The 27577-nt window shown below is 39.3% G+C and overlaps 1 protein-coding gene across 4 annotated transcripts in view; it reads left to right on the top strand.

Moving 5' to 3' along the window:
• The window catches only part of PRMT3 (protein arginine methyltransferase 3), an 80852-nt gene that overhangs the window by 13278 nt on the left and 39997 nt on the right, over positions 1–27577 (top strand). For all 4 annotated transcript variants that reach the window (XM_089521362.1, XM_089521363.1, XM_089521364.1 and 1 more), the window contains exons 7-9: positions 2686–2751; positions 8786–8907; positions 16473–16572. In XM_089521362.1, the coding sequence (XP_089377488.1) occupies positions 2686–2751; positions 8786–8907; positions 16473–16572 (288 nt within the window). The remainder of the gene's footprint in view (positions 1–2685; positions 2752–8785; positions 8908–16472; positions 16573–27577) is intronic.

The following is a 27577-nucleotide window of genomic DNA, read 5'->3' as shown; positions in this document are numbered from 1 at the left end:
TCTAGCGCTGCATCCAGATGACACAGAGTGAAAAAGCCACGGCGCCGGCAGCTATGGTACCCTTCCTGTGGTGCAAAAAGGAACCCCTTTTTGCACTGTGGAAAGGCCAGGTCAGGACTGCAACATGTAGTTGCCGTGGCCCTGATCCGGTGCTGAAAGGAGTGGTCTGTTCAGCCCCTGAGTGAGCATTGAAATCTTTGGTGGGGGGAACCTTGGCATACATACCAAAATCAGCATCATTTGCACTACAATATTTCCGCTGTGAATTTCATCTCCAAGGCTGGATATATAATTTCAGTAAATAAATAAAACTGGGCTGCGTGGTGCTGGAGGAGAGTACTGCAGATACCAAATAATAATAATAATAATAATAATAATAATAATAATAATTATTATTATTATTATTTGTATCCTGCTCTTTTCCCAGAACTGGGAACCAGAGTGGCTCACAGTTTTAAAAGATCAATATAATTAAAAACATAGAAAAATGGTACATTAAAATAAAATTAAGTTGTTACAGTATTGAAATAGATTGCTTATTAAAAGAATAACAGCTCTTCATTTATATTCAGTTTTCCTAGCACTGCCTAGCAGACAGTGTTTGTCTGTTAGCACTGTGTTGAAATAGAGAGTGCACTGATGTTGAAGGGTTGAAATGACTGGCATTTTCCTGAGCAACCGTGCATAGACTGAAGACAGCAGTTGAAAATCTGTTAAGTTAAGGCACCAAAAAGTGTGACGACAGAAGTCTGAATGCTTTGCAGCTGACTGCTTTTGTGACTAACAGAGAGACTTTTAATATTAGATTACTGCATATTTAACAAAAAGGTACCTCCCATTAATCTTTTCATTGAGCAATATCATGACTCTTAAATCTAATTAAATGTTTATATCACCTACCCAGGTTGGCTCCAAAGGGTGGCTTTCATTTAGTATAATGCAACAATAATTAAATAATTAAAATTGATAAAGACTATGGTGAAATGTTAAGAGGGTTGTATGCAAGAGGTTCCAAGTTTGATCCCTGGCTATTTGATGTACACTGAAAAAAGTCCTCTTGGAAGCCTGAGAGAGCTTTAGCTGGGCCATTGAACTAGCTAGACAGTTGGTCTAAGTTGGAACAAGGCCTATCAACTTAAAATCTAAAGTGCCTGAAGAATAATGCTGCAACTGCACATCCAAGCTGAGATATTTAAAATGGCCATCTGGACATGTCCAGTGAGGTGGATAGCTGGATCTCCCAGGAAAAGGCATTGTATAATCTTGACATTGCTGATGGAAAGGCAGACCCCCCCCCCCCCGTGTTGCTGTTTTCTGTGCCTCATAGGGCAGAAGGCAGCATAACAGAGTTTTCTGATGGTTGAAATGTTGAATGTTGAAATTTGTAAAATCATAGAATTGGAAGAGGCCACAAGGGCAATCCAGTCCAACCCCCTGCCTTGAATACTCATTTCAGGTTGATTTATCAATTTCTGTTTTTTAAATTTTAAATATGGCAACCCTAAGGTATTGTGTTTTCTTGGTGAATTTCTTCAGAGGGAGTTTGCCATTGCCATCCTCTGAGGCTGAAAGAGTGTGACTTGCCCAGGGTCACCCAGTAGATTTACATGGTTATGTAGCTTTCATTGTGACTTTATGTTTATGCCCTTAGGTTTTACAGTGCTAGCTGTTGCATAAAATTGTCCTAGCTGGTGCAGTGTCTAGTTTGTATGCAAGCAGAAATTCTTACTTTTTAAAGAAGTTGTTCTCTTTGTGCTCTATCCTTTTTTTACCAGTGTCATGAAGAGCTAAAAATAAAGTCATGAGTACTGGCTTCCTTAGCTTTGCTGATTGGTTCTCTAGCTGTTTTGCGGGAATAGTCAAGCATATGGCTTGCTGACAGTTTGTCTCCCTGCCTGCGGGTATTAAAGGAATGATGTTGGTTGCTCAGCCAACTCACGTATAAATATACTACATCTGTTCATGTGTGCAAATGGGAAAACCACAAGTACCTTTCTTGGCACACTCAGCACTGAAGACTTTTTCTGAATACTAGTATTTTGTATGGTGGCTAACAAACCTTCATTGAAGATACCTGGCTTTGCATCTTTCCAAGTGTTTATGTGCTAGCTACCAATAAAGCTTGTCCTAGGATAGGCATGGGGAATGTGTGGGCGTACAGATGTTGCTGGACTGAAGGGGCTTAGCCAGCGGTGAGGAATGATGAGTATGCAGTACAGCAACATCTGGGGAGGCTCATGCAGTCTTCATTCATGTCCAAGAAACTGAGCAGCTTATCTTGTTCTGTAGACATGTTATAGTCATAAAAGTGAGAGCAGTAGTTATTATACCACAGTTATATCTGCAACCTAGATAAAAGAAGAATGCTGTTGAATCTATCTTGAAACATTTTGCTGATATGGTGCTTGAAATAAGGGACAACATAAAATCAGTGTTAACAGTTAACCCTTTGCTTTTGAACTGACAGGAGAAAAAATAATCTTAAATGTACAGTATTACAAATTATTTATACTCACTAATTTTGCTAATGCTGACTAATAGACTATATAGGAAGTTAATTCACCACTTCCTGAACAAAATCTTTACTCTGGGAAGTGATCATGCTTGGAAAATCATTTTAAGAAATGGGATGGGAATTTTTTCAGTGGTAACTAAAATAACTCATGTTGAACATTTTTTCATTAGGATAAAGTACGCACAGAAAGTTATCGTGATTTCATATATGAAAATCCCCACATCTTCAGAGATAAGGTAAGTAGGCACACTTTTAAACTCTTGATGTTCTTATAGTTTGTGACCCAAGGTAATAAAAGCTTCTTGGAACAGGGCTTCTTTTCTAGAACTGGAAGAATAATGTTTTGACAAGCTTTGATTGAATGTACTGGAGTCCTATTGCACAGAGAACATTATGCAGCTGCTGGAGAGTGCAGAGTACTGATAAGGGAAAAGCTGATCAGCATTGCCACTGTGCAGTGTGCTATCTTGAGTGTTCATTAATTATGATGGCATGGTTTTATAGAACCTTCTCTTGTCTCCTTTTCTTACACAGCAGCTGATGTAGAGGTGTGGACACTTATTTACAATAATTTACATTATTTCCTAACCTTTTCATTGTGTGATAAATGCTTCATGAAGAATTAGATTCAAATGCAGTTGCCTCCGGGAAAGATGTCAAATACCATCGTCTTGTTTTCACTGATGCCCGTATATATTGAACATTTCCAACAGTTTATTTTACAAAAAAACAAAACAAAACACCACTTTTTGGGGTAATTTATTTGTACTGGGCACTATATTCTACTGTTATATTTAGAGATGATGTATTTCTGGAAATTTAGAATTTTTAATCCCTCTAGGGTTTTTTTATTAGGAAAAATGAAATATATTCATTATTTATTTTCATATTAAACTTAGATTTATTTTACTGCTTCAGCAACATAAATTGCACCATGAATAGCTTAGTTACCAGCTAAAATTACACTACTTGGTATATTTATTAAATTTCAAAATATAAAAACCTTGGGTTTGTATAAGAAAATTGTGAGTATACCCTGTACTAAAAAGGCTATGTCAGACTGCTGCACCATATGTATCTTAGTTTTTGACATTTGAGAAGTGGGGTGGTGGTGGTGGTGGTGGTGGAATAAAACAAATAATAGATTTTGTAATAAAGTTTAGGAAGACACAGTTGCTGTGCGTATGAAGTCTGAAAAGTACCAACTGTGTATGAGAGGAATACAGAAACTAGATTAAAACTAGATTCACAGCTGATGATTGGGGCCTATTGATGCATGCGGTTTGCAGTTAAATTTAGTGGAATGTGCATAATCAGACATCCTAGTTTGTGGAGATACAGTTCCAGGAATGCTACACCAATTTGCTTGTTCCTGTGTAGTTATGGGTTTGGCTTAATATGAGGGAAATTGTTTTTGGTTTGCTTCTCAATTGTTCTGCAATGTATTCAAATGAGTATAAGAATCATTGGCTAACATTTTAAATAAAACCACGTTCAGTGAAATTTAAAATTTGTTTTTTGTGGGCTTCTCTTCAATTCCACATTTTGCAAGCAAAACATCTTTGCTGCGATTTGCATTTGTCTAATTATTTTTAAATTGCCCTGATTCAAGTCAGCACTAGGAATAACTTTGAAAACTGAACTAATAGCCTTGTTGGCTTGTATTATTTTGTAACTTTTTGATTTTCATACAAAAATGGACAGATTTATTTTTTAAAATAAAAATTTAAACATTCTTGAAGAAACTGTGATGCCCTACTTTTCTGCTATGAAGATCTGGCACAGTTCTTATTGTGTGCCTTCAAGCCTTTTCCAGCTTAGGGTGACCCTAAGATGAACTTATCACAGGGTTTTCTTGGTCAGATTTGTTCAGAGCTGGCTTGCCTTTCCTTTCCTCTGAGGCTGAAATTGTTTGAGACTTGCCCAACGTCACCCACTGGGTTTCCATGGTCAAGCAGGTATTTGAACTCTATTCTCCAGAGTTGTAGTCCAGTGCTCAAACCACTACCACCACACTGCATAGCATTATATCTCAATTGTTGATGAACAAACAGAAGAAGAAAGGATTTATGGCAAATATTTCCTTGTAGTAAACAGTCAGTCCAAATACAGACATACTTTAGTTAACAGAGCCTTTGAGATTAAGCTCTTTTTCACATCTGCCTACCCCCCTTCTCATCTTTATCCTCCATCTAGCAGGAAGTTTTTAGTGACATTAGCATTGTGGGGATCGTGAAGGAGAACTGCAGAATACAGCCTTTGGCTGGGTGTTGCAGTGACATGTCTTCAGTAAAAAGTACAATCAGTAAAACGTAATTTGGGAAAGAATGGTATTTTCTTCTAGCCTATCTTGCTGTAGTTGCCTACAACAGGCAAGTTAAACAGCACTCTCTCCAGCATCCCTTACTGAGTATGCATGAAGAGCAAACAAGCAAAAAGAGGAGAGCAGACAAGTCTTCTTCACCAAATACCCCCAGTATATATTTTAAATTAATAGATCTGTAAGTTTGACTGCAAAAATGGAAATCATAAGAAAAGCGGAGGCTGTTGAAAGGAAGTCATCCTTACATTCATCTTAGAAAAAGCTTTCAAGTAGTCTCTGGAAAGTTCAGAATTTTTGTTTATTTATGCAAGACTTCCCTAACCTGTTTTTTCCCTTTTCATTTCACATGTGCATATTATTAGTTCTGAGTAAAAGGTGTGCTTCAACATGTTGAACTGCTCTTTTTGTGCTGTAGGAACCTCTCCCTGTTCATTTTATTGTATATCTGCCTGTGGTACCTATCAAATTCTCTGTTACTGAAATGTAGTGTCCAGGAAAACATCTACTTCATTATGTATTGAACAGATGTTGTTGAAGATATGCAAGACTTGAGCATAGTTGTTTCTTAATGATCCTGTGACACCCCTTCATTATTTTTACTCTTTCTGATAAGTAACACAGTTTGGTGTTCTAGCAAGTGCGAGTTAAGATGGAGAAGAAAAGTTACTGGTATGGGAAAGAGTTTTGCTTTTTTGCATTACACAAAGTCATTTTAGCTATTTAGCAATTTCCCTCCTAGCTATTGTCTGTTGTCTTTATTGACTAGCAGTGGCTCTGCAGCATTTTAGGCTTAATTCTTTGCTGTTACTTTATTTTATTTTATATGCCACCTTTCTCCCCAAAGGCAGTTGAAGATTTAAAAAATATTACAATAAAATTTCAAACAGTTAAAATCGCCTAAAATAATATAAAACTATATTAAAAATATAATGGAAGTTAAAAAGTAATGCACATGCTCAGTATAAAAACCACTGTGGCATGCTTATATTTTGAATACTTGCTTAATTAAAAACGTCTTGGCCTGCCATTAAAAGGCCAGCAGGGAGGGGGCCAGCCTAACCTCCTGTAGAAGGGAGTTCCAAAGAGTGGGAGCAGCCACTGAAAAGGCTTTCTCTTGTGTCCTCACCAAGTGAGTCTGGGATGGTGATGGGATCAAGAGAAAGCCTTCCCCCAACAATCTTAGTGTTCTGGCAGGTTCATATGGGGAGATACAGTTCTTCAAATAATTTGGACCTAAGCCATATAGGGCTTTATAGATCATGACCAGCACTTTGAGTTGTGCCTGGAAACGAACCGGTAGCCAGTGAAGTTGTTCCAACAAGGAAGTTATATGCTCCCTGTAACTGGCTCCAGTTCAGTGTTCTGGCTGCAGCATTATGGACTCACTGAAATTTCTGAACACTTTCCAAAGGCAGCCCTACATAGAGTGCATCGTAGTAGTCCAAACAGGATGTAATCAAGGCATGTATCACCATAGCCAGATCTGGCATTTCAAGAAATGGACGCAGCTGGAGCACAAGTTTTAGCTGTGCAAATGCACTCCTGGCCACTGCTTGAAACCTGGACATCCAGGCTCAGAGTGGAGGCCAGGAGCATGCCCAAACTGCAAACCTGAGATTTTAAGGGGAGTGTAACACCATCCAGCACAGGCTGAATCCCTATTCCCTGATCTGCCTTAGGGCTGACCAGGAGCACCTACACTTGTTTGGAGGTGCCATGGATTGAACCCGATGTCTTCTCCATGCAGAATGTGTTTTCAACCACTGAACTGTGGCCCAGGGCTACAGTGAATTATAGCCCTGAGCTAATTGTATCGCTACCAGTCATTTTGTCATGCAGTCTCAAACATACACTCTATTTTGTTTTTTCTGTTCATCCTTGAGCACAGTAGAAGTAATCCATGCCATTTCTTCCACTTTCCACATATAGTTGTGTTGACCTTACATAACAGATGGTTGAGTGAAAGGGTTTATTTGACTTTTGCGTGGTGATGTTATCAAGTTAGAAATACAGTTTTACATTATGATACTTGATGCAGAAGTGCTTGCTGGGAATCTGTAACCTCAAACAGCAAGAGACAGCAGTCCTATTTATATGTATTTATAGTGGTGTGAGAAAAACATAAAACAAATACACTGTCAGAGAACTAAACCAGCTGGGACATTTATGAATGCAGTAGTCATAATAACTAATGTAAATGTTTAGGTACTAGCATATTTTTCAGTCTTTTTTCAGATTGTAAGCCTACACTTAAAAGTATGCTATTGTCACTAAGCCAACTTATTTTTCTCTCTTTGCTTTTCTTCTTGTGGATTTAAAAAAAAGTCCAGTTACAGACTTTGCTATGTTATGCTTGCACTTGAAACAAATTCCTGCAGTGCAAAGAAAAATCACTGAAAGATCCATAATGTAAAAAGCTAATAGGCATTTAATTACAGAAACATAAATAATACCAGTGGAATAAAATGAGAGTCTTCCATTAGATGTTGCCAGTCTGAATAATTGCCGTATGCTTGAACCCTTGTTTCCAGTTTTTTGGCCTCCCCCCCCCCCCCTTTCTTCATACTTATCACCTTACCTTTACATAAATAATTATATGTAGAGGTTGCAAATAAAAAGTGTTTGTGTGCCAGTGTGATGTAATGGTCTGAGTCTTGGACTAAGACATTGGGAGACCAGTGTTCAAATCTTAGCTCATCCATGGAAACCCGTTGGTGACCTTGGGCAAATTATACTCTCCCAGCCACAAGAGGCAATACCAAGGCTCATCAAGAAAATATCATGAAAGATCACCATAAGTTGGAAACAACCTGAAGGTCCAAAAGAACAGCAATGTGCATGTTCAGTGACATTGATTCATTAGTAGATTATCAGTTTGGCCTACAAGGCTTCAATTTGTCATAGGACTCAAGGAATAAGGTTTATTGTATTATCCTAGCAGTGCAGTTGCCCTTGCGGGTTTGTAGTCAAAGTCCAAATGTCCATAAACTGTGTCACAGCACTGCTCAGCAGCCAAAAATTATATCTTTAAGTCTATAAGACTGTGCAAAAGCCTCTGAATGCAAGAGGAGGCAGTTTAGTAAGTGGTAGACAACCTCTCAGACAGAATGAAGGTAAAGGGCTAATAACACAGATGACATTGGCCCAAATCCTGTTTAGTGCCGATGGAGTGTGAGTCTGGATGGTGGCAGCTGCTTCTTCCTAGGCAGTGCAGTAATCTTTGGATGGTGCCAGGGGGTGCTCCCTCAGAAAATCAGGACAGTGACAAAACAGGAATCCTGAAGAATTCTGGCTGTAGATTTTGCACAGTTGCTGATTGGTTTCAGAAGCACATACTGACTTTTGTCAGGATTTTCCCAACCCTTTGGCCCTGAGCTAATAATAACCTCAATGTTTTCAGGATAGATTGCAGAACATTGGAAAAAATATTAATCATAGAATCGTAGATTTGGAAGAGACCACAAGGGCCATCCAGTCCAACCCCCTGCCATGCAGGAAATCCCAATCAAAGCATACCTGACAGATGGCCATCCAGCCTCTGCTTAAAGACCTCCAAAGAAGGAGACACCACCACTCTCCGAGGGAGTGTGTTCCACTGTTGAACAGCCCTTACTGTCAGGAAGTTCCTCCTAATGTTTAGGTGGAATCTCTTTTCCTGCAGCTTGCATCCATTGCTCCGGGTCCTGTTCTCTGGACCTACAGAAAACAAGCTTGCTCCCTCTTCAATCATCCCTTCATTTGACATTTCAAGAGCTGTGTGTGTGTGTATGTAGACTTGTAAGATGTATACTTTGTCCACTTTAGAATTTTTGCATTATGTTTCCTTGCTCCTTTTTTCTGGGAAAGATTTACATTGATTTTTTATAAGATGGTTGAGGGTTCGGTTGTAACGTTACATTGCATCAGCTAAATTTGCTATTATAACTGCTCAATTTTCTTTTTGCTAGGTTGTCCTAGATGTTGGTTGTGGAACTGGAATCCTCTCCATGTTTGCTGCCAAAGCAGGTGCAAGAAAGGTGATAGGGGTGGACCAGTCTGAAATTATCTATCAGGCTATGGACATTGTTAGGTAGGAGATTGTCATAGATCGTTTTAAAGTTGTAACAGTAGCGGGAGTAAGCACTGATTGCCTATGATTATGCATAGTGCTGACCTTAGATTGGCAGAGATAGGAAGAACTTATATGCACTATAACTTATATTCTACAACCTGTATTGTCCAGGTGGGCAACTTTGGAAGGCTAAGGAGTCACATTAGCCTTTTGAGAGTCCTTGGGATGCTGCACACCCTTCAAACATATTTATATTTAAAATTGTCCCCTAATACCTTCTAGGGTGTAGGATACTTTGAGCCATTTTAGGCCCAGAAGAGGTGTGTTTTAATATAGAAAGGCACTTAGTGTTCACTTCCTGGTTTAGAAAAAGGGATGCCCACCCTCAGTCTTCATGTTGTGTATGTTTTGTTAAGCTCCTGCAGATTTCATTATTCTTTTAAAATAACTAGTTTTTATTACTAACAGATCCATTGCAGTTTCAATTCACTTATGTGTAAGAAGTTTAAGGCACACCACAATTAGTTTGTAAAACGTATTCTTTCTAAATACTTGGCAAAATGCAGTGTTGAAATCTGAGCAGGATGAAAGATACAAATATCTAACTGTTTGCCTGTGGAGCACTGCATGGACTCAGCATCTCATAGGTATGAATGTAAGTCACAGGTTTTTTTAGATTTCAGTAGCTCCCCCTATTATAAGAACTGAAATCAAGATTTAAGGCCAACAATTGAGTCAGCATGGACTCCAACTTGAGATCAGGGTTTGATTCTCTGCTCAGCCATAGAAACCCATTGGGTAGCTTTGGGCAAGTCCCACACTTTCAGCCTCAGAAAATCTCTGGATAAGTTGCCATAAGTCAGAAACGACTTGAAGGCACACTACAACAACGACAAACTGAGTTTTGGCCAATTCTCTTGACCCAGAGCGTCTCCTTGGTTTCTTGTCCCATTGTTGTATGTCTCTACTCAACATGAGATACAGGGCTGGTGATTTTGCTATACAAATCATCCTAGAATCAGGAAGTATGGATTGTTGTGGATTTGTACCTCACACAGATGTATGCTGTCGCTTGAACATTTGTAGGACAATCTTAGAATAATGATATTTTATTGTGTTGTGTTGCTCATTTAATATATTTTGGGGATGTATACTGCAACAGTGTTTCCATTAAAGGATTCTTCAGTGTTCTTCATGAGTGATAGAATTTAAATATAGAGCCATGTTATTCTGTGGAATCAGTATGTAGAGAGAACTTGTAGCACCTTTGAAACTAACTGAAAGAAAGAAGTTGGAGCATGAGCTTTCGTAGACTTAAGTCTACTTCCTCAGATGCATTTGGTGGAGTGGAAACCAGGGACAGACATATATATGCCATTGGTATACGAGAATGAGTGGTCTCCCAGGCTATAGTGTCATCTGGAATGGGTTGGGGTGTGGGGGGGGGGGGTAACCAGGAAGGGCAGGGTTGGAGCTTCCAACCGGAAGGGCCGGGCTTCCACTGAGGAAGTGGCCCTACCCCTCTTTGTCATTGCTTGGTTTTCTGTGGGAGAATGGAGCTGTGTGCTCACCTCCCAACCCTCCTTGCCGTGGCCTGGTTCTCCCCCTTGCTGCTGCTCAGTTTTCCTTGGGCAGGTTACACTCACTTGTGCATTCAGCCTAGATCCTTGTTGTGGCCCTTTTCTTCCAAGGCAAACCAAGCCGCAATAAGTGGCAAGGAGGGGCGTGCGCACGTGCACTTGGCCCAGCTCCTTGCTGCAGCCTGGTTCTCCCAAGGAAAACCGAACCATGGCGAGGAGGGGTGGGGCGGGGCGGGGGGGGCTCCAGCCGAGCATCATCCCTCCCTGGGTGTCACCTGGTGCACTCTGCACCCCCACACCCCCAGTGACACTACTGGTGAGCATGTCAATTTGGATTCAAAATGAACTTCAACAGGGAAAAACGTAAGGTACTGCACTTAGGGCGGTAAAATGAAATGCACAGATATAGGATGGGGGATAACTGGCTGAATGAAACTACGTGTGAAAGGGATCTAGGAGTCCAAGTAGACCACAAGTTGAACATAAATCAACAGTGCGATGCGGCAGCTAAAAAGGCCAATGCAATTTTAGGCTGCATCAATAAAAGTATGGTGTCTAGATCAAGGGAAGTAATAGTGCCACTCTATTCTGCTTTGGTCAGACCCCACCTGGAATATTGTCCAGTTCTGGGCACCACAATTCAAAAAGGATATTAAGAAACTGGAACATGTCCAAAGGAGGGCAACTAAAATGGTGAAGAATCTGGAAACCATGCCCTATGAGGAATGACTTAGGGAGCTGGAGATGTTTAGCCTGGAGAAGAGAAGGTTAAGAGATGATATAATAGCCCTGTTTAAATATTTGAAGGGATGTCATATTGAGGAGGGAGCAAGCATGTTTTCTGCTGCTCCAGAAAACAGGACCCAGAACAATGAATGCAAACTACAGGAAAAGAGATTCCACATCAACAATACTAGGAACTTCCTGACAGTAAGGACTGTTCGACAGTGGAACACTCTTCCTCAGAGTGTAGTGAAGTCTCCTTCCTTGGAGGTCTTTAATCAGAGGCTGGATGGCCATCTGTCGGGGATGCTATAATTGTGATTTCCTGCATGGCCGGGGGTTGGACTGGATGGCCTTGTGGTCTCTTCCAACTCTATGATTATAATTCCTTGTGTATGATAATGAAGTAGCAAGTCTAGTTTTAACAATATTCATTAGTGAACAAAGGCATTGGGAACTAGCCTTTGTGTATGGAAAAAAAGTGGTTAGTTCCCAATGCCTTTGTTACTAGTGACCATTGTTAAAACTGGAATTGTTACTTCATTTCCATACAGAAAGGATTTTGAATTTGAATTGACATTCTCACATAACAATAGCATATATATATATGTCTGTTCTGGTTTCCACTCCATCAAATGCATGTGAGAAAGTAGACTGAAGTTTACAAAAGCTCATGCTGCCAACTTCTTTCTTTCAGTTAGTCTCAAAGGTGCTACAAGATCTCTACATACTTCGTGAGACATCATTGTCCTCTACTTTTCTGTGCTTACTGAATTTGACCCATTTTAGAGTATGTATAAGGTAGTACTAATTGTCCTTTGTGTCTTTCCTGTCTTTTTTGAGAACAATATAGTTAGTTCCTTTTCTGTACTGTCATTAAAGCCTTTGTTTCAAGTCACTGATAAATCAAAGGCAACAATTCAATGGATCCAGATCACTGAACACTGTTCACAAATTTCTAGTATTTATTGTTAGTGGGAATAAGCAAACAGTGCAGGTGTGTTGTAGTAGTTTGAGTGCTTGGACTTGGAGAAACCGAAGTTGAAATTTCCACTCAGCTGTGGAAACCAACTGGATGAGCTTGGTGATGTCACACACACTCAACGTAATAGAAAAGGAGTAGGAAACCTCTTTTGAATAAACATTGGCCAGAAAACAGTATGATAATTTACGCTTAAAGTAGTAAGACTAGCTGCCTTTCATAAGCAGCTGTTGTGTGGTGAAACAGCAATTAGATTTCAACATCCTCTTTCATATTTTTTCTATCAGTATTTTGGAGGTCCTGAGAAATTGCTCAAATATAAAGCTGTAATGGAATATATTGATAACATATGTTATCAAAATATCAAGTTTACAGCCAGAATAAACAATTACAGCCAACCCGAAACAATTGTAATTCTGTCACAAAACAGCACTTGCTAAAGAGACCTTGGTTTCATTTGTGTTTGCACTACAGCTGTTGCATTAGGAAACTGTTGAATTGATTTTTTTTTTAAATTCCTTCATTAAGAGTAAAGGAAATTCTTCACTATAATGGGAACTGGGTGACTTACGGAACAACCGGTCTTACACAACAGTTTTGGAGCATTGCATAACCTGAGAGGTGAAAAGGAAGAGAGGTAAAAAGGAAGAGCAAAATCCTTTGGGCCTTATAACCTCCCAAATTTGACCTCCATACAAAAATAGTACATGTTAAACCTGGAAATGGCATGGCTGCATGACTTTATCCTCTGTGGTAAATAGTACCATTTAAACAGGTTTCCTGCATAGGTAGATAGGCTGGAGAAAATACACACACATACTTAACTCCTGGATATGAATATGACAATTCAAATAGAACTGGCTTCCAAGCATTGTTAGCTCCTAATATGGTCCTTGAGAACTACAAGATGTCTTATCTCGTTGAACCGGCTTGGTTTTAAAAATACAACAGTGACACAGAATATGAAAACTTTCAAGCCATATTATTTTTTTATCCAAGCTACATAATAACTCCTTAGGTTTTTTTTTTTTTTTTTTTTGGTCTTTTATTCTATGACATTTTGTGTGAGTTTGAGGATTGCTGTTTGTTAGGTTGGCTACCACACAACGGCTGCTTAAGAATGGTGCTTCTTCCCATATGCTGTGCTATTCATTTTTTTAATTAAAATTTTATTAATACATTCTAAAACAAAACAAACAATACACCAAATCAACAATAGATATAGGCAATAACCCAGGTAAGGCCCTGAAAGTTATAGATAAAAGGTGTGTTCAGGGATCCTGAAAGACATCTTTCCATTAAAATTTATGGTAGCTAAAATTGGGGGGTGTCTAGAGACAAAATCATGTTGGATATATTCAACAAATGGGTGCCAAATCTTATGAAAGGTCAATCCAGAGTGTAAGCCTCTCACTCTGTTGTTATTATCTGCCATTTTATCTATTAACCACAAGTCCCAGAGTCTAGTCCACCATCCTGCAATATTCAACTTTCCAGTTTTCCAGTTCTTGGCTATCTTAAGCCTGGCAACAGCCAGAAGCAAAGTAATAAGTTCTTTATGCTGCAGGGCTTTATTTTCATTCATAAAAATGGAGAACAGGAGCAGGAGTGGAAATAATTGTATACTTTGTTTAGTGATCTTGGAGATCAGTTGTAAAATTTCTGTCTAATACTCATGCACTAAGGGACAATCCAGCCACATATGTACAAAGGTTCCCCTACCTTCACAACCCCTCCAACATTTTGGATTAGCATTGGTAGACATACGAGCCAATTTGACTGGGGTGAGGTACCATTGATAGTACCTCACCCCAGTGATTGATAGTATTCTCTTTAATAGCAATGGACCTAGTTTTAAATGGTAAATGAGTCCATATATTTTCCCAGGTCTTACTATCAATTGAAAGGGAAAGTTCTGTTTCCCATCCTGCCTTATGAAGCGTTGGGTTCCCAAATGTTTCTTCTAGCAGACAATTATATATGCATGCTATGCTATAAATAACCATATAGCAAATGTTGTGCTATTCATATGTGCCACCAGTGCTTATTTATACAAGTTCTGATGCCCTAGGATTCTTAGCGGAGAATTTATTTTTGTTCACCTTTGGTAATGTTCACTGTGTTTATTTGAGCTAGCCACCATGTTCAGATCATTTCATTCCTTGATATTTTTGAAGAGTGCTAGTACTTCTAAGTATTCTTGGTTGCTAAATAATTCTGAGTGGTAAGTAATTCTAAGTATTATCAGAACATCCCTCTTGTTAAATATGGAACTGGTGAGTTCATGAAGCTTTTCACCCATATCTTGCTTTTGCAATACTGATTGTCCTCTGAGATATTAAAATTTTAATGAGATTACTGGGTTGTGTTGGAAGTCAGATGTAGGGAGATTGTAGGAATAGCAAATGTTGAAGAAAGGGCACAGATAACAACTGTGGTCGAGAAATAAATTCCAGCAGTGTGAATAATTACTCTGTCCTCTCTAACATTAGCTGTCATTATAATGGCACATGAAACAAAGATTGATTTGGTGTGCTTCAGAGAAAGTAAATGCCATTAAAACTTGATCTCAGGTTTGTATATTAAATGGAAGTGCTGGATATTTTTTTAAAAAATGGAAAGATAGGTTGTCTTTGAGCCAAAATAATGCAGTTAATATCAGAGGAGAGTGTCATGAGAAGTGCTACTGAATAAATTATTTCTTTCAGCCATAGTTGTGTTATGTGAGGAAAACATTTACTAACTTGACAAAAAAAATTCATTAAATGATGTGTTATTATCACAAAATAGTTTTGTTGGAAGTTATGCGTTGTATGACTTGAGTATTATCACAAGACTGTATGTCTTACAAGAAAAAACAGATAAAGTGGAAAGACATCCCCCTAAATTCTGAAGGTTTGGCAGTCATCTTAAAAATGTTTGTTTTTAATCACATAACTACACATAGCACAAACATTTATTGTTGTTGTGTGCATCCAAGTAATTTCTTACTTACTAAGATAAACATATCACAGGATTATCTTGACAAGATTTGTTCAGAGAATTTTTACCTTTACTTTCCTCTGAGGCTGAGAGAGTGTGACTTCCTGAAGGAGACCCAGTGGGTTTCCATGGCTGACCAGTGATTCAGGCCCTGGTCTCCAGAGTTGTAGTCCAGTGCTTGAACTACTATATTTTATGGTTCTGTGAATAGATGGTGCATTAATAAAAATGAACGTTTCTTAGGGAACAGTAATCTTGGACTGGCATGTATGTGACCATTTTAGCAAGCCTGTAATTGGTATGCTGTGTAAAATGGAAATCCAGTGAGAAAGCAAGAATATAATGAGATCATGATATCTGAACATTTATAAATATCAGTCTGCTTGATTTTCTTTTATTCACATTTATAAAATAAATACCTTGAATGTCATGCTACAAGCTTTCTTTAAAAACAGCTATTCAGGGATTAATGCAGTTGTAAATTCAGAGCATGTAATAGTTAGTGTTTTGGACTATGGTGCCTAGAATCACCCAACTGGTAGTAATTATAGTCCCCAAAAGTAACTAAACACTGCTCCTAGTTGTCCTGATTGCACAGAACTTTATGCTGCTAGCACTCCTTCCACATATCATTTACCCCATCTACAGGCTGTAATGGCAAAGCTATATATAGTGTCAAACTAGTCTCATGAAGAACTCATGGTATGAAATATTTCATTAATGATACTAACGGGTTTCCTCTATTTGGAATTCCAAAATCCAAAATATCCAGAACCCAAAATTATCCACTTGAGTGGCTGAGATAGTGACATTTTTACCTTCTGATGGTTCAGTTACACAAAGTTTGTTTCCTGTACAAAATTGTTTTATAATATTGTGTAAAATTATCTTCTGGCTATATGTATAAGGTGTGCATGAAACATACATGAATTTTGTGTTTAGACTTGGGTCCCATCAGGGATGTACCTAGGATTTTAGGAAGGTGGGGGGTCCAGACTAAGTGCCACCATTATAATGCGGCTTGAGTGCGGCAGCGCAGCAGCACACACCATTCATTTTTCTAATGGAAGGGGGGGGGTCCGGACCCCAAGAACCCCCCCTCTTGGCTACGTCCCTGGTCCCATATCCAAGAAATCTCATTATGTACTTTTATGCAAATACATGTATTCTAACCTCCCCCTCTCCCAAATAAGAAATCCAAAATGCTTCTGTTCCCAAGCATTTTGGAGAAAGGGGGACTGAATTTGTATTGGAATACCTAAGTGTAACTCATACCTAAGATGTGCATAATACTTCCTTACCACTGTGTTTTGCAGGCTCAATGGACTTGAAGATACTATTTCGCTGGTCAAAGGAAGAATTGAAGAAGTTGATTTGCCTGTTGAAAAAGTGGATGTAGTCATATCTGAATGGATGGTAAGGGCATGAATACTTGATGTATTAATGAAAATGAACCAGACTTTTATCAAAAAAACATGATATGAAATTTGTGAGCTCTGTCATTATATTAAAACTGTTTCATATGCATGGAAAGGAAAAATCAAGATTTTTATTTATTAATGGATTTATTAAAATATTTCTACATCACCTTACATAACAAAAAGATCTCAGAGTGGCTGACAAGTAAATTGTTTATTCATGTGTTTAGATTTGACCTGTAGAATTATCCCAAGAGCCTGATGCAAAATATGTATAATAAAGATGTCAAGAAGATAAGAATGTGTGAGATCACATGCAAAATCAGATTCTAGATTTCCCTAGCAATCTGGTAAATTCTTCACAATGAGAAGAAGAGTTTATATTGAAGCATATATTGTTGACACTCTACTAGTGTTATCTCTTCTGAGAACATATACAGCATTAACCTCTCAGGTTGAAATCCTGTGTGCATCTATTTGGGACAATGTCCCATGAAGCTAAGTAAAACTGACATGTGCACATATGATTACACTGTTAAGTGTCTATATTGGAAAACTGACAATAAACATGTATGCACTTTAATCACTCAAATACCTTTTTCCTTTAGTTCTCTGAAGGCGAGTATCTTGCCATCACAGCTGTTACTTGTTTGGAAATGGGAAGACAGATATGAAATTGCATTAATTAAAATACAGTAGCAATAGTAAAATTTCAATCTTGCATTTAAGGTAATACAAGTATTACACAGTTTAAGTACACTTGCCAGCAAGTAGGATTTAAAAGATCTAAGAAACTCTGTGTCTTTTACATGTCCATGTATTTGCTTGTTTGCATATTTGTTGCCAGCTGGAAGCTGAGAAATGTGTCTTGGGTATTGTGTTGCTACAGAGATGTGCTATATATCTAAGCGAGCATGCTTTGTGAACAAGATTGCTTTGTATGTAGGCAGAATTGTGCTTCTGTTCCCTTGAGGTACAGAATTTTAAGAGGTAATGATGTTTTACAGTAATTAGAGTAATTTTACATTCAGTAGTTAACTGTGAAATGAGAGCAGTTATGCACTGTGGTGTTGCTAGTTTTCGAGAACATTCTTTTTTTCCCCTGTAGAGGGAAATAATTTAGTGTGTAAATATACTTGGGATGAAGTACTTTGCCACATTTTTTTATGTCTGGATTCTTTAGGTGTTCCTACAAGAATGAGAGATGGCAGATGGCAAGAAAAGCACACTAATCTAGAAAAGCTTTTCTCAACTTTCTTACCCTCAGGAACCCTTGAAATAGTTGCAGGAATTCCTGCAAAAAAAATTACATGTCTCAGAGAAATCTTGAAAAAAAAATTACATCTACAGCTTTAAAAATAGTATTTTTTTCCAGTCATTATCTCTTGTGGAACCCCTAGTGACCTCTATTGAAACCCTTGAGTTCCAGGGTTCTCTGAGTGAAAAACCCTGCTCTTGAGAATGAGCAGAATTATTCTTCTACTTTCTAGACTATCTTTATCATCTTGTGTTTGAAACTACCTTTCTCTTTATCAGCCCCATTTGAAGAGACAAAATAATTGCCTTCAGAAGAATTGTTATATTTTCAGTAATCAAGAACGGATTGCAAATTCATTACAAGGAAATGTTTCTGTATTTCTTGTCAAATCTTAAAACATAGCAATAGCAAGTACATTTCTATACCGCTTATCAGTGCACTTAAGAACTCCCTAAGTGGTTTACAATGTGTAAGCTGATTGCCCCCAACAAGCTGGGTATTCATTTTAGCAATGTCAGGAGGATGCAAGCCTGAGTCAAGCTTGAGCCCCCTTCACTGGTATTGAACTTGCAATCTTGCGGTTTGTGAGTGAGTGGCTGCAGTACAGGCATTTAACCACTGCAGCACCATCTAAAAGACCAGTACCTCTTTGAGGACAGCCCTGAACAAAGTATCCTTGTGATCTCTCAAAGCAACTTTGCCATTGGGTGCTGGTATTGTCTGGCAACACAAATCCACCCTGGCCTCTACCCCTTAGTCTGATGCAGACAGGAGAAGCTTGTTGTGGGCAGGGGGACACCCACGATTACAGCAGTATTTACAGCTCTGTTTTCCCACAATACCTCTTTATAGTGTTTGTTTGGAGGTGAGACCAGGATGCATTGGAAGTAACAGCTTTCACCTTGTCTGTTGCTTCTTTTGCCAGGTCCCAGCTCTATATTTAGAGTATGAAGGAGTTCTGTACATACAAGCCACGATTAGCCTTGGCATTGGCCAAACATGTATGTGCTGATGCTGGGCCAGTAATGGATCAAGATACAAGGAGAACTGAAAGAAAAAGAAGAAGAGAAAGGTGGAGATTTCAAAGAAAACTCAAAGTAGTTCAGGGTGAACTGTGTGTAGAATGATACTACAGTATTGGGAAGCATGACTAATACCCTGTTATTGGAAGAAAGAAAGTAGACAGAAAAGGAAGGTGTTCATATGGGTTAGGAGGTTGGGGGTTGGCATAGCGCTACTAGATCTTGACTGACAAATTATGGCCTGGAACTGAAGGGGAAAAAAATAGCATTTTATCCTGCTTTTTCCCAAAGTTGGTCAAACCTCTGCTGTCTGCACAGCCCACTCCCAAGGCAGACCAAATGTGCACAGTCTGACTGCATGGTGCAGTGTCAGTCCACATTGCTGGGTAATTTTTTTGTTGCCTCCCCACCATATGCGCACTGTCGCACAAACACACCATCAGTGGCCCCCAGGTACCTCCTCCGTCCGCCCAGGTGCCATCCCATTGGATGGCTGTTCCTTTGAATGGCCACACAGTTTCATGTGCAACGCTCCACCTGGACATCGGAGCATTGATGTGCGAGCAATACACAGTCATGAAGGCCCACACTACATGCTCCCTTCATTCTTTCGCCCCATGGCCCCCGTTGGACTGTCTGGTTTGTGTATGTTCTAATTAAATCCATTGGACTTGTCGCACTTTCCTTTCTTTGCTTTGTGGCAGCCCCGCACTTGCTTATATGCAGGAGCAAAGATGAGCATCTTTTGTGCTAAGTCGAACTATCCCAGGTTCTATTTGCTCTGGTTTTTAGCCTTGGAGTGTGGCTTCAGTCCGGTTTCCACCTACTTTGGAGACATGTGTCATCTAATCGCCCCACCTTCAAAGCAGTTGGAAACTGCTTTATTTTTCCCATCTGTTTCACATTGTGTTATCCTTAAGAGATGTATAGCAGGGAAATTTCCCTCTTGTGACATCTGCTGGGTCAAGAAACAGGAACAGCATGAGAACTATTTGTTTGATTCATTTGTACACCACACTTAACTTGTTTGGATTTCAAGGTGATGATGTTCAATCAAAACTTGTATTACCATATTATCTACATTAGTAAAACTGGAAATTCAGTATTTTAAAGGCAGAGTTAAAAGTAGTTCTGATATATTTGACCTAAGCAGCAAGCTATTCATATGTAGATTTTGATACAGTTGCTGTAAAATGATGTTTTTCCCCTTTTATTATGTAGGAAATAACTGGCTTATTTAAGAGATTTTACTACTTGTAAATCAGGAGTGAGATTCATATAGTGAGGCATGCTGGTGTTGCAGTTCAATAACAGTTGGAGGAACACATTAACATCATCCTTGCACTGTTGTAAATTGCACTTTCTAGAGGTCTAATTGTTTTGGAATATTTTGAAGTCATTGCAAAAAAAATTCTAGGGGGGGAAATTATTAGCAGATTGAAACTCACTTTGTTCCTTTATCTATATAAAATACATTATATATAACTTGGTTTGACGTTAAATCATGCTTAATAGATGGAAATTAGATGTTATTCAAAATTACAAATTATATTCAGTTTACAAATTGAACTTCAAATATTTTTAAATTATAACAACAGCAACAATAATTAATTACAAATTATTTGCAAACAGAGTTACAAAGTTACAAAGTTCTGAACTGTAAGTAACATCTGAACTATAAGGAACCTCTTTGGTTTTGCCAGTATGAAGAGCAGGCAAAGAAATTCATAACAAAACAGTGGAAATCACCAACATTAATAAAACAGATTTTGGATTTTTGTTTTTGTTTTTTGTCTTCACTAGTTCTCCATAGTGTAAAGCAGACATAACACACTCGTTTCTCAAAACTGAGTAAAGGAAACCAGGACCAGGGATTGTAACGATCTGCTACTGTGTCTATCTTTGTCTTACATGTTGTTGTTTTTAGAAATGATTTTGGGGCTGCAAATATGTAGACCTCTTATCTTAAACATTTTATTCATCATTCTAAAAGAAAATATAGCCAACCCTCCATATTTGCTGGGGTTAGGGATGCAGGACTCCATGAAAGTGGAAAGTGGGAAAACTGTGAATAACTCTACCCACCCAACCATATTTAACACACATGCAAAGTACAATCCGCAGATTCAACTCACTATGGATGCCTTCGAGGTGGTGGATTTCTTTCACAAGACAGAAGCAGGGGGGCTGTCAGAGTTTGCCTCTGCTGCTGTCCTGTGCCATATTTAATAGTGATTTACAAGGCTCTCTGCACATTCTCAATCTTGATTAAAAATTGCACAGGCTAAAGAAAACAGAAGAAGACTAGGCCATGGAAGAGCAGGTATGAAAGAACTAGACAAGGTCCTAAAATGCAAAGACATAACACTGAATACTAAAATTGGGATCATCCAAACTGTTGTATTCCCCATCACCATGTACGGATGTGAGAACTGGACAGTGAAGAAAGCCAACAAAGAAAATCAACTCATTTATGATGTGGTGCTGAAGTACAGTGCTGGAGATACTGTGGACAGCCAGAAAGACAAATGAGTCCTAGAACAGCTAATAATAATAATAATAATAATAATAATAATAATAATAATAATAATAATCTCAAACTTCCAGGAAGCCAAGAGGACTACAGTGAGGTGAGGTTGTTGTACTTTGGCCACATCATGAGAAGGCATGACTCATTAGAAAAGTCACTAATGCTAGGAAAGTTATAAGGCAGCTGAAAGAGAGGTAGTCTGCATGCCAGATGGCTAGACAGGGAGGCCATGGCCCTGAACTTGCAGGACCTGAGCAAACCAGTGGAGGACAGGGGGTCTTGGAAGTGTCTCATCCACAGGGTCACCATGAGTTGAGGTCGACTCAAGGGCAGCTAACAACAACAAAACAGAGATGGCAGCAAATAATCCATAAATAATCAAACTGGCAAAAGTCAAATTCACAAACATGAATTGCTTAATGCATTTTTCCAGGTTTTTTTGGGGGGGGAGCTTTTTAGGGGGGATGAAAAAGAACCCTTTTCCTTTCTGAATTTTCCCAGTTTTTTCCTTCCTTGTCCCTTAACATCTCAGCATCTCCAGCATGAATGTTTACTTTGCCTTTGTGTCTTTTTGACAGTTTAGCTTTTGAGGTTAAAAATGTACTACTGAAAAATAAACTTGGATCCAGCAACATTTTGTTCATTAGCTAGAGGTGATTTCGGTTTCTTTGCTGCACAAAACAATTTCCACCACCTAGTCAAAGGAATGTGCCTCATACAGCCTTTGTAAATATGCTTCTGTAAGGAGTAAAACACCTTCCCTAGCTCATCAAATTATGTGAATATATAATTTGTATTAGTTTGGTTCCTCGCCTAAAACATTGATATTCTACTCACAAGTCGGTGCTGAACCCTTTGCTGTAATTAATTTTGAAGGTGCTAATGCAAGGATTTTTGTGTGTTTTCCCCCAAATATTTGAACCTTTTCAGTGGGGAAGCAGCAGAGTCCTAGAGTATCACAAGAATAGATGTCAGGTATAATTCTCTCACCAGATGGCACACCTACAGGTGATGCACTAGCCTGTGAAATTACATTCTAAATTACATCAGAAATGAGCACCACACACAAAGAGCAGCGAGCCCCACACAAAAAGCAAAGCATTCACAGATTGGTAATAAATGCCTTGATTCAGTAAGAGGAACAGTTTCTGTACCTTACATGTGTGATTGCATAAGGAACAATGGAAATCTGGGGTAAAAACTGCAGAACTGAAGTGGGAGAGAGTAGTTGATGCTATTGAACAGTAGCATTTTGGCGGGGGGGGGGAAACACAGCCTGCCTTTTTATAAACAGGAACCCCTTGTCAACTGACAGTGTAAAACTATAGGAACAGTGGGTTGTATCCATTAGTGGTTAGGGCCAGCAGAAAATACTTTTGCTAGTGGAAGACTGCATACCCTATTTTTACTATAGCTGCCTTGCCATATTTTGTTTCCTAGCTGCTGACTGCATGTTTAATGCAGTTATGGAAAGTCCATTCTAGAGAATCTCCCAACCTTCAGGAGTAGTTTTTCAGCTGGTACTGTGCACTGATTAGGGTGGACTGGCAAAAATCAGAAGGCTTGCCTTGCATGAGAAAAAGCCAAAAATCACAGTCAGGTATTATCAGTAGCTTAAAGAACAAGAAAATATGCAGTCTTGTAAAGCTTCATAAAAAGACAGTCTGCACTTAAAGTACTGCAGTATTGCAGTAAGCAGCAAGGATACGAAAAATTATTGCCTGCTGTGTTCTTTAGGGAAAAGAAGAGCTACACTGTCTTCGTAGCTATTCTGAAAATATGGGTAATTTTCAGCTAGACAAAGGAAGAGCCTTAGGGCTAAATGGTATGTGACATTAGTCATGCATTCAAACAAGTGTTCTTAATGGAAAAAATTGTACTTAAACAAGTGTGCTTAATTGGAGAAAAATAACCCATGGGTCCAAATCTAGTGTTGTTTGAAATGGATCAGGGACCTGACCCAGTCCTCTGATGAAATTTGCCTATCTGACTATGTTTTGCTAGCACAAGTGCTGTTCATTGTAAGGCAGTGGTGAGAACTGTGTGGCCATTGCTCCTCCTACAGTTCCACTTTAAAAAAAAAATTAAATTGACAAAGAATTCATGCTTGTGGAGGAAGATATCCCCTATGTGGTATGGTTTGGTTGGTGAATGCTACCACCTCCCCCCCAGCAAATTCATACTACAGTATTTAAAAGAGAGCAGCATGGACTTACAATTGCTGGAAACATCATTTCGGGTTTCTGCTGAACCTACTGATGTGGCCTGCTTCGATTTGGATGGTATGTAGAGAAGAGACAAAGTCTCAGGGTATTGAAAAAGACAATTTTATCCTTCCAATTAGCTCATTGTGTTTTGGTCTAATAATATTTAATGGCCTTCAGCGGATGCAACTTTAAAATTGCCTGCAGGGATTCCAAAGAGAGTGTTTTCTGAGTTTATGCCTGGCAGTGATCAGGAAACACTCTTTTTTTAATCCCTGAAGGTGTTACATTCCCTGAAGAAGGCCATTAAATATTACTAGGCCGAAATACATAAGGTAATTGCAATTTTTACATCCCTTACATTGAGTGTTACCAATCCTTGTTGTTTTAAGGTTTGGAAGGTACCAGAAAATGATATAAGCCGAACATGGGGAAAGTGAACTCACTTTTGCAGCCCATGAAGCTTCCCTGGTGACTATTTAAAAATTTGTGCTGGTTTTGGGATATATTTGGAGGGAATATGGCCCATGGCAGATCCTGAAGGGGAGGAACAATCAGAAAGTTACCAAAACCTGCCCTCTTACTGGCCGCAAATGGCAGCTTGGTTCTCCTGCTGCAAGAGAGCCTCTCAAACCCCCTAAAATGACAAAAAAGGGCCAAAAATCAACCCACATAGCATCTGAAGTGATGTCACATCACTTCCACTGCTCCTGAATAAAATGACATGCCTGTAGAAGGATTGCCAGGGTAAAAGGTGAACTTGTGTCCAATTGCCTGTGCCTTCTGTAAACTGTACTTCCAAGGACATATAGTAGCAGTTTTCTTCAGGAAGCAGTGTGAAGTCTCTTGATAGCAAGCTGTCTGGTTCACACATCTATGATTGCATTTGCTGTGAAACAAAATTGGCTAAGTTCAGCATTTTTCGTTTAAACCATGACTAATGTCATATGCAGTTTGGCCCTTAATTTTTTAAAATGACATTCTACTCCTCAGTTGTTTGAAAATATCTACTATTGCTCCTGGTGCACCTGTTCTTACAAGTTGTTTTTTCTGCCATCACACATTTCATTAATATCCAACTGTGTTTTCTATTTTTTCTAAATATTTGGAAAATGGCCTGGATCCTGTAAGGACACTACATTGATGCAATCCTATTTATGCCACCAGTTCAACATTTTTGTTGCTTGTGCAACAAGACCTGCCTGTACAAATAGCAATGAGGATGAATGTAGAAAGAAAGGGATGGCCACCTGGCATATTCTTCCAAATAGAGGTTGGATCTATCCAGCTTAGTAGTGGCCTTTGAGGCAGTCCTTAAAGCCATGACACTATGGAAAGGGTGGCTTGGGAAATCACCTTTCAAAAAGATGTAGGCCGAGCTCTCTTTCAAAAAGATGTAGGCATTCTTTCCATAAAGTCCTTTAACATAGGATCCACATGATGGTTGTTATGGTCCACTCCAGATTTTAAAGAAAAATTGTGGTCCTGGCCCAAATCATTTGCTTAAATGTAGTTTCTCTTGATACTTCACATTTTTTGAAGCATGGTACATATCTAATTATTAAAATATATGAACAAGCAGTTTATAATGTCTAGGAGGATATGGTTCATGTCTCAGGTTGTGCCTGCTGTGTCAGTGCATTAAAATTACAGGCAAGAAATTACTTAATCATACAGATGTTTAGGTCTTGTTAGAATAGACCCGTTGAATGTGTGACAACCTGATAAGTCAACACATATGTGCATCATTGATTGAATGAGTCTTCTCCAGTTGGGGCTATTCTAGGCCATAGGCTGTTAAACTAACCCTAAGTAGTTACAGAAATGTTTCACATTGGCTCTTATAGCAGTGTCTGCTGATGGCAGACTTAAAACATATACATGCTTATTTTGTATCCTTCACCCTTCTGTGGGTATCAATAATAATAATAATAATAATAATAATAATAATAATAGTTCATTTATATTTCCCACCTCTCCCTACGGACTGAGGCAGACTTACAATAATAAAAATGGAACACCAATTTCCATATGTAAAATACATCTTAAAATCAAGACAGCACATTAAAATTCATATATCAACATATCATTCACATACTCAGAGTGGGATGTTCTTCAGTTTTATAAAAGATCAGGGGGATAAGTCCACTGGAAAAGGTCCGTTTTAATAGCTTTCTTAAAAGCTTCTAGAGTAGTAATCAGTCGGATCTCTACCGGTAAAGCATTCCACAGTTTAGGGGCCATGACAGTAAATGCTTTGTGGGAAGTTGACAATAATCTGGTATTTGGATAATCCAAAAGATTCTTCCCGGATGTTCTGAGAGTGCGGGGCGAATTAGGTAGGGAGAAGCGTTCCCTCAAGTAACTCAGGCCCAAGCCACATAGGGCTTTAAAGGTTATGACCAACACTTTGTACTGTGCCCGGAAGCTGATTGGCAACCAGTGAAGGGATTTTAATATAGGTGTTATATGGTCAGATCTAGGTGTTCTGGTGACCAATCTAGCAGCCACATTTTGAACCAGCTGAAGCTTCCGAACTTGGTACAAAGGTAGCCCCATGTAGAGCGTGTTGCCTAAATCAAGACTAGAGATTACCAGTGCAAGTACCACTGCTTCAAGGTCCTTTCGGTCCAGGTAGGGACACAGTTGGCATATTAGCCGAAGCTGATGCCAGGCACTTTTGGCCATCGCATCTACCTGAGATGATAACTGTAGAGATGGATCCAAAAGTACCTCTAAACTGCGTACTTCATCCTTTAGGGGAAGTGTGATCCCGTCCAGGAGAGGTTGACAAATCCCATCCCTGGACTTGGGGAACCTATCGCTAGTACCTCCGTTTTTCCTGGATTCAACTTGAGTTTGTTTTCCCTCATCGAGCCCATTACTGACCCAAGGCAGGCATCAAGGGGAGAGATGCCATCCTTAGTCACTTCATCAGTCAGAGACATAGAGAAGTGTATTTGGGTGTCATCAGTATACTGATAACACTGTGCCCCATGTCTCTGGATGATCTCTCCCAGTGGTTTCATGTAAATGTTAAACAGCATGGGGGACAGACTGGCACCCTGTGGAATGACAGATGTCAGCTCTCTTTTTGCAGAGCAGCTGCCCCCCAGCTCCATCATCTGGGATCTACCTGAGAGGTAGGATCGGAACTACTGAAGCGCAGTGTCCCAGATACCTAACCCCCTCGTGTTCCAGAAGGATACCATAGTCGATGGTATCAAAAGCCACTGAGATGTCCAAGAGCACCAACAAGGTCACCCTTCCCCTGTCGATGCCCAGACGGAGATCATCGACTAAGGCGACCATGGCCGTCTCAATTCCGTATCCTGCCCTGAAGCCGGTTTGAAATGGGTCCAGATAATCTGCTTCATCCAAGACAGCTTAGAGTTGGAGGACCACTGCCCTCTCGATCATTTTGCCCAAAAATGGTATGAGGGGACCGGTCTGTAGTTGTTTCTCAGCAGGGGATCTAGAGAGGCTTTCTTTAAAAGTGGTTTCACTATTGCTTGTTTTAGTTTTGTTGGAAATACTCCTTCCTTTATGGATGCATAAAGTTTTTGTTGCATTCCCCCCCCCCCCCGCCCCCGGCCTGCCTGAGCAGTCAGCCACGATGGGCAAGGATCAAGAGAGCACGTCGTCCTCCTTACGCTTCCAAAGAGCTTGTCCACTTCATGGTTTACATGGGTATTAAAAATATTTAAGGGTTTTACATAACAAGAGACATCACCATGTTAGTCTGGAATATCCTTACACTGAGCCTGCGCCGTATGCGGGCTTCCCATACACAGCTTTCAGCATACGCTGAAGCCATAGCACAATATAATGAATGGTGCAATCCACATACACATGGTCCATTATTTTCAATGGGGCGCGAGCATACATGATTTTCCCCTTACACAGTGGGGTCCAGAACGGATCCCCCATGTAAGGAAAGGAAAGACTGGATGCAAAGGGATCTTGTAGAACCTTTGGGACTAAGTGAG

The sequence above is a fragment of the Sceloporus occidentalis genome, unplaced genomic scaffold (assembly GCF_023333645.1).
Source record: "Sceloporus occidentalis isolate IW3139 unplaced genomic scaffold, rSceOcc1.0.p SCAF_4, whole genome shotgun sequence".
Taxonomy (NCBI): Eukaryota; Metazoa; Chordata; class Lepidosauria; order Squamata; family Phrynosomatidae; genus Sceloporus; species Sceloporus occidentalis.
The sequence above is the reverse complement of the archived record's forward strand: the minus strand, read 5'-3'. Positions and strand labels throughout refer to the sequence as shown.